The 8,482-nt window shown below is 34.9% G+C and overlaps 1 protein-coding gene across 1 annotated transcript; it reads right to left on the bottom strand.

Moving 5' to 3' along the window:
- Positions 1 to 642: 642 nt before the first annotated feature.
- Positions 643 to 4,074, bottom strand: LOC111475094 (4-hydroxy-tetrahydrodipicolinate synthase, chloroplastic-like). Its single transcript, XM_023119790.1, has 3 exons — positions 3,685 to 4,074; positions 2,955 to 3,050; positions 643 to 1,859 (listed from the first exon to the last, which is right to left on the bottom strand). The coding sequence occupies exons 1-3, from the start codon at positions 4,047 to 4,049 to the stop codon at positions 932 to 934; spliced, it is 1,389 nt and encodes a 462-aa protein (XP_022975558.1). The 5' UTR covers positions 4,050 to 4,074; the 3' UTR covers positions 643 to 931.
- Positions 4,075 to 8,482: the final 4,408 nt, after the last annotated feature.

Here is an 8,482-nt window from a genome sequence, read left to right as displayed (position 1 = left end):
ACATACATTTCATCCTAAAAAAGTCATCTTTTACTCAACAATGTCTTTGGATAAAAATACTAACTTTAGAACCCTCCATTAGATAATGAACTATTGGTTCTAAGCCATCTCTAGTGACGAACCAATAATCCGAAGTACTTTTCTTGCATATTCTTGATAAACCGTTTATATATACATATAGAAAGATCTAACCTATGGGTGGGTTTTTCAATAATTATTTTAATATCTAAAATAGACTCATGCTAATTAAATCTAAATTTAAAAAAATTGAAAAATAAATTAATTCAATCCATTTAAAATCTATAATTTAGTTAAATTTCATAAATCATCTCATAATATGCTGCTTCATATTATGATTTTAAGCCTATATAAAAAAATTATAAAAAATTGAAACATACAAAAGGGGAAAATCTTTTAAAATTAACATATATATATATATATATATATATATATATATATATATAATTTAGGCTTAAATACCCAATCACATTATTAAAACTTATATTAAAAATAATATTAAAGTGAAATGTTAACAAAACAGTTTAGAAAGAATTTTTAAAAAATAAAAATCCTAGAACCTAACGTAAAGGGAAGCTTTGGAAATAGGCTCTCGCAGAATCAGAACAAGACATCTCAACAGAATGAGGCCAACAACCAACAGGCACATCCCCTTATATAATAAAATGAACACACTATTAGTAGACGCCAAGAAACGACTTGAAGACTTCTTAAACACGTCCATTTATTCATGATGATATCATTATTATGACTACAAATTCAACACTCATAACAGCCTTTTACTATACCAATTACTAGAGACAGACAAGGAACAAGAAAATTTTAAGAGTTAAGGGCATGGAATAGACCTGAATAACCCGAACAAGCAACGCAGCTTGTAGGCCTCGACAACTCTTGGCAAGGATCCACATCATTAGTATCGACTAACCAAAATGAAATCATCGTCATCGAGAACCTGTACGTCTCTTTCCCCGATGAAATTCTCGCGCCCAATTTGCTTGACCAATTTCACAAACTCCTCCCTCTTTGCTTTTGGAAGAGGTACATAGGGTAGCCTAAACACAGGCCTCACGACCCCGAGTTGAGCGAGAGCTGTGTTTAAACCAATCGGGTTGGGTTCGAAGAACAGCCAGTCCATCAAAGACAATAGTTTTGCGTTAAGGGAAGGATTCTTCCCTCCAAACATAAGCTCTCTCATTAAACCCGGCACCAAGTTGCTAGTTACAGAAATAACTCCAGTTGCTCCATGATTCCACCTAGCATCGTGACACTGATCGTCGTTTCCACTCCAAACCACAATTCCTTGGTTGGTATACTGCTCGACACGATCATTCCCGACACATTCCTTCACACCTGCAAGATTGTCGCTTTGAGAAACAGCTTGAATGATATGTGGGGGAATATCTTGGCCAGTTCGCGATGGTACGTTGTATATAATCGACGGGCCCATAGAAAGCACACAATTGAAGTGTGAGATCATTCCTTCAGTGGAGGTTTTGCCATAATAAGGATTTATATGAAGAGCAGCATGCATTCCAACTGCAAATCCCTGCTCAGAAGCATGAATTGCTTCTCTTGTAGAGTTACTTCCAGTGTTGCCTATTACCTTGATTGATCCACCAAAACAGTTGACAGTGTGACCAATAAGCATTATGTGTTCATGCCAGCTCATCAACTGACCTTCACCAGTTGTGCCACCCACAATCACACCTTCAACGCCATTTTCAATCTGCCGATTCAGCAAGGCATCATAAGCTTCTAGATCGAACCTACCATCGGGAAGATACGGTGTTTTACAGGCAGTTATAAGTCTAAGAGACTTGATATCATCTGTTGATGTCCTGCAAATGAGAGTTGGAGAAATTGAGCCAAATCCAGGATTGTTCATAAACTTTCTTTCTCATATTCGAACAGTTGTCTAACCAAACTATATTCCAATGCGAATAAATAATCCTAACTCAGCTGATACACCAGCACAGATTCATTTCACAAATATTCTAGAGCCAGGGAAACCATTTAGATATTAATTACATAAGTCAACAGAAGGATGTCAATAGCTAGTCAACATTAAAGAAAAAAACGTGTGGTGGGATATGAACAAAGTTGGTCATTTAAATCTTTCTCAGACAGCAATGATAATGAAGAACGGTTCAGTTGTTACATTATATTTAATAGCAGGCAAGCAGATATTGTCCTCTTTGGGCTTTTCCTTTCGGGCTTCCCCTCAAGGGTTTTAAAATGCTATCTGCTAGGGAGAGGTTTCTCCACCCTTATAAAGAATGCTTCATTCTCCTCCCCAACTAATGTGGGATCTCACAATCCACCCCCATTCGGGACCCAGTGTCCTTGTTGGCACACCGCCTCATGCTCATCCTCTTTCGAGGCTCAGCCTCCTCGATGACACATCGCCTGGTATCTGGCTCTGATGCCATTTGTAACAGCCCAAGTTGGCTCAGCCTCCTCGATGACACATCGCCTGGTATCTGGCTCTGATGCCATTTGTAACAGCCCAAGTTCACTGCTAGCCAATATTTTCCTCTTTGGGTTTTTTCCCTTTTGGGCTTCCTCTCAAGGTTTTTAAAATGCGTCTGTTAGGGAGAGGTTTCCACCCCCTACAAAGAATGATTCGTTCTCCTCCCCAACCGACGTGGGATCTCACACAATCTTGTGCTACCATATATCCACCAATTGAGGAAACTTGAGCTCGTTGATTAAAAATGATTTTAATAGTTCAAATACTATTATGAACTGGAGAAAACAGAAAGCCAACTGATAAGAAGACGAGAAACAAGTAAAGCCAAATGCAACCTAATGCAAACAGCCCACATGTAAACACAATTAGAAATACCATCTACAGACATTAACACAGTTCCCAACTTAATATCCATGAGAGAGTAATTTGGCATAGAAAGAATTCAATAAATTAAATAGTTCACCTGTTCTTGACTTCCAAACTGCGCATTGGAAGATGTAAATCGGGTAGGATGGCAGCTCGTGGAGACCTCCATCTGACAGTCCTCTTGGTACATTGTCTGACAGTAATGAAGTAACATTACATAATTTGACAAGATATCGATCAGAAAACCCTCCATTTCTAATTCAACCATTCAGAAGTAACATTACATAATTTGACAAGATATCGATCAGAAAACCCTCCATTTCTAATTCAACCATTCATTCACAATGAACCAAATTGATATTCTACGTTACCTTCCATTTACACTAAGAAAATAAAAACTTTTGAAGGCAACTAGATCGAATTGCGATCAACCCTCGAAGAAGTAACTCTGTTCGCGTCAGTTTAATTTTGAAGGCAACTAGATCGAATTGCGATCAACCCTCGAAGAAGTAACTCTGTTCGCGTCAGTTTAAAGCTTATTGGCCAGCATCAATCAGTGCGGATAAACTATTCATTTCTTACAAATAAAATATATCAAGCCAGCTACAAAAAAGCATCAATCAGTGCGGATAAACTATTCATTTCTTACAAATAAAATATATCAAGCCAGCTACAAAAATGACGTATGAGAATTCAAATCAAGTAAAACCAAATAACTTAACGCGTTGTTTAATAACAAGACCGAAAATCGTAGGTATACCTCGGGCATCTATCCTTGCAATTGGGACGCGGAAACTGAAGAGCTTGACCGAAAATCGTAGGTATACCTCGGGCATCTATCCTTGCAATTGGGACGCGGAAACTGAAGAGCTTGCTCCCGCAAGCACGCGCCGTAGCCTTCAACAGTTGTCATCTGGAACAGCCAACCGAAAACAAAAACTTCCACAGATAACGAAGTATCTTCACGAACCAACCAGATTGCCGGATTCGATACCGGAAAAGGAAGATCGCCGGAGAAGTTTACAGAGTGATGATGGCGACGATTGTGATTGGAGCAGTGGTCGTAATTGTAGTTGAAATAGGTCCGGTGACAGATGATGATGGCGACGATTGTGATTGGAGCAGTGGTCGTAATTGTAGTTGAAATAGGTCCGGTGACAGAATGTCGAAGGGAGCAGCTGGCAAAGTCCATGTGATTGACCTTGAATGGAGAAAAAGCTTTGGATTGGAACAACCGAAGAATCGAAGCTTTGAAGGGAGAATTTTAATGGCGGTAAAGTAGAAATGAGGGATTACGGCTAGGGCTAGCGGTGGGATGGCGAAATCTTTGAATGGGCTCTTGATTTCGGGGAATGGAAAATTGGGCTACCACTCGAGTCCGGATGGCGAAATCTTTGAATGGGCTCTTGATTTCGGGGAATGGAAAATTGGGCTACCACTCGAGTCCAATAACGTGAAATTTTAAATGATTAATTATTTTAAATAAAATCATTAAAATAAATTTATTATTCTAATTTAATTTTATTCATTTAAAAGGATATTATGAATAATATTCCTTATTTGATTTTATTCAACATCAATAGTAATTTTAAAAATAAATTTAATAAAACTACAAAAATTTATGCTCTGTAAATAATTATTATAATATTCGAAAGATTAATATACTTGTTATATTCCAAAAATTAAATATAATTAATTTATCTTACTAATTTCAACCTAAAATACATTTATTTCAATTTATTATAATTTCTCTTTTTTAATTCTCTCCCGTCACTAAGAGATCAACCAACACGCACGTTAGTTGCGATGTCACCTTAAGCACTCGACAACCGTGCACACCCGAACAATACTATATTGACATAATAGACTGAATATTAATCCAAGTACCTATTTCTAAGGTGCATATTTTGTTGATATAAAAATTATGTATACCGTAAAATATAATACATTTTGTTTACGATAAAATATATTATTTATTTTATTCTTATTTAATTTCTTGATTATTTATTCTCGAACAATTCTTAAAAATAATTTTAAAATATTTTAAAATTAATTTTTTAAAATATATATTTTGAAAATTAGTAAATAAATGTTTTAAGAACTAACCTTTTAATAAATTTATTAAAAACAAAATTTTGAATAAACGACAACAACTTAAACCAACCTAACCCAAAAAATTTATGGTTGAATTATGTTGAGTTTATTATTTAATAAAAAAATTATTTTCGTTTAAAAATTTACGACCCGAACAATTAGATTGGATCTAAAAAATGTCTCATGACCAACCTGACCCACGAACGCCCGTATCGTAGGCTAAGATATACAAGAATATTGTAATCTTCTTTCTTTCATGTCCACATATTCAACTTTAACCAAATCTCGTACTGTTTTAAGCATATTACAAAGCATGACAAAACGTCTCTTCATATATCTTTATATTTTCACAACAACGTAAGCCTCGTGGATAAGTTGGAAGAAAGTTCATTGTCTAGTTAAAACATTTTTTATATTTATATTTACTCGTTATATAGATATGTGAGAATAAAATGAGTAAAAAAAAAAAAATAGCGTATATATCTTTTAGCACGAAAAATATTTCTTATGAAATCTATCCTCACAGAATATATAATATACGTGTACATATGTTGTTTCATGGTTATCGGTCTAAACCAATTCAATGATTTTAAAATATATAATATACGTGTACATATGTTGTTTCATGGTTATCGGTCTAAACCAATTCAATGATTTTAAAATCATGAGGCTGACGACTATATGTAACGGGCCAAAATGAACAATATCTATTAGTTGTGGGCTTTGGCTGTTACAAATAGTATTTTAGTTAGTCACTAGATAATGTGAGACACTATTCAGAGTAGGGTTAAACCATCTTCGTAGTATACGCGTTTTAAAAATCATGAGGCTGACGGCGCTACATAACAGTCCTAAGTGGATAATATCTACGAGTGGTGGGTTTGGGTTGTTACAAATGATATCAGAGCCAGATATCGAGCGGTGTGTCAATGAGAACGCTGGCCCCCAAGTGAGAACGCTGATACGTAACAGGTTAAAGCGAACAAATATCTGTTAGTAGTGAGCTTGAGCTGCTACATTCCAACATGTTTTGTTCTCACTTACATGCATCTTAAGAAAATTTTCTAGAGGTCACGTAATATAGAATTGCTCCAAGCAAAACACGACTAACCATGAACATTGTATGATTGAGCCATCAAAAAGTTATTTTAATTTTTTAAATAAATATATTATTCAACCAACCAAAACCCAAATTTCCTACCAATAATTTAATAAAACTAAATTATAAATAAATAAAAAACATATGTTTGTATTAAATTTGACTTAAATTATGTTTACAGAAATTATACTTAATTTACCAATAAATAAATAGATATATATATACCAAACAAAAATAAAAAATTGAAAAATTATGAGCAATTCATGCATTGGATTCTATTTGATGATACTGATGTTTATGTATGTGACAAAAGCCACAATTATTTTCTATTTTTTTCTTCATTATTTATATGCATATCCTTAGAGACCCAACGACACACGTGTCTGTCATGATGCGTGTGAATCAGCAAGACGAATGTCTTAGATGATTGTCTTAACTTTCATGTTTTTACGATAATCTCAAAGATAATGTCAGAAGTGGCACGGGATCCTATATTGCACCTCCTCGTATGGATCAGGTTAGCATGTGGGTTTATCCTTTTGCACAATAGTTGTTGTGCCTCGATACTAATATGGTTGTTCGAAACCAATTTATATTTAATGCACCCAACTGAGAAGTAAGTCTCGATAAACATTAAAAAAAAAAAAAACAATCATGGCTCGGTAAGAGGCAAGACCTCTTTCGAGTTAATAAGTTAAGACAAACATTATTCGATAAATAGTAGGGATTGTCTCGAAAGTATCTAGTAAACTCGTGAAGCTAATTGTATCCTCGTTAAGCCAAACGAAACATCTTGTAGGCCCCTAACTATGTGGTATGGAAGACCTTGCAAGCTCGTTTCGAGTCATATTAAGGGTCATAACTCATCCATAAACTCGAGGAGAGTATTGCACTCATTCTCCTCATTGTTGTCATGGCCTAAATTGCAAACCATCTAATCGTTAAATTTGTCAACGTCTTTCTAAATATATTTACATTTCTTTTAATTAAAGTATGGAGAGAATTAGCCATCTAAAAAATTAATGGTAAAAAAATATATTATTATTAAAATTGTTTTAAGAAATAAATAAATAAGTAAATAAATAAATAAATAAAAGAATAAATAAAATAATTTTGAATGAATGAAAGGGCGGTAAATTATGAGTAAAAAAAACAGAGGCCCAAATCTAAATCCACATCATAACGGTCCCCTAATTCTTCAGCATTTAACTTATATTTTATTCTGATTTATTTTTGTTTATTTAAATTTAAAAATAAATCTAAAGAAAGCCCCCAGACAGGACAAAGTTTGAATTAATTTATTAATAAAATTTCATTATATTTTTCAGTTAGTTTATAAACTTTTAAATATGAAATTTACTTTCAATTTAATTCTTAAATTTTCAAATATCACCTTAGTTTCTCTTTTAGTTTTTTGTGTTGGATGATGAAAGTCCCACATCGGCTAATTTAAGGAATGATCATGAGTTTATAAGTGAGGAATACTAACCCCATTGGTATGAGGCTTTTTGAGGAAGCCCAAAGCAAAGCCATGAGACTTTATACTCAAAGTGGACAATATCATACCATTTTGGAGAGTCAAACTTGTTCGAAATGTTCGAGTGGATGGTGACGGCTAATTTAGGGAATGATCATGGGTTTATAAGTGAGGGTTTAGGGTAAATGTGTAAAATTTTGAAACAAAGTGATCTGATCATTTTGGAGAGTCAAACTTATCAAAAATGTTCGAAATGTTCGAGTGGATGATGACGGCTAATTTAGGGAATGATCCTGGGTTTATAAGTGAGGTTTTAGGGTAAATGTGTAAAATTTTGAAACAAAGTGATTAATAAAAATTAAATTAAAACATCAGGGGTAGCCACAGTGAGATAGAGTGGTGAAGCTGGTTTCGAGTGAAAAGAGAGCGAGCCAGATAGAGTGGTGAAGCTGGGTTTTGAGTGAAAAGAGAGCGAGCCGGGGAGACATGTCCCTGAATTGGTTATGCCCACGACTTGTATCAGAGAGTGCTCCAATGTAGCCACAGTGAGATAGAGCGGTGAAGCTGGTTTCGAGTGAAAAGAGAGCGAGCCAGATAGAGTGGTGAAGCTGGGTTTCGAGTGAAAAGAGAGCGAGCCGGGGAGACATGTCCCTGAATTGGTTATGCCCACGACTTGTATCAGAGAGTGCTCCAATGACATTGGGGGCACAATTGAGATGCCATTTCGGGAGTTCACATAGAGGAACTAATATTTTAAAATTAAAAAAGAAACTATAATTTTGTCGGAAAATGTATTTTTAGCTTTTATTTAATGAGCCCTTAAATTACTTTTGCCGCGAAATCAGTATTTTTATCTTTTGAAAAAAGAAAAAATAAGAAAAAAACAAAGAATTAATTTTGTTTTAAGAGGTGTTGCCGGCGGCGGGGCGATTTGGGCGCGGCACAGGTTTCTCCG

This window comes from Cucurbita maxima, unplaced genomic scaffold (assembly GCF_002738345.1).
Source record: "Cucurbita maxima cultivar Rimu unplaced genomic scaffold, Cmax_1.0 Cma_Scf00959, whole genome shotgun sequence".
In the NCBI taxonomy this organism is placed as follows: Eukaryota; Viridiplantae; Streptophyta; class Magnoliopsida; order Cucurbitales; family Cucurbitaceae; genus Cucurbita; species Cucurbita maxima.
This window is presented reverse-complemented; position numbering and strand designations above follow the sequence as displayed.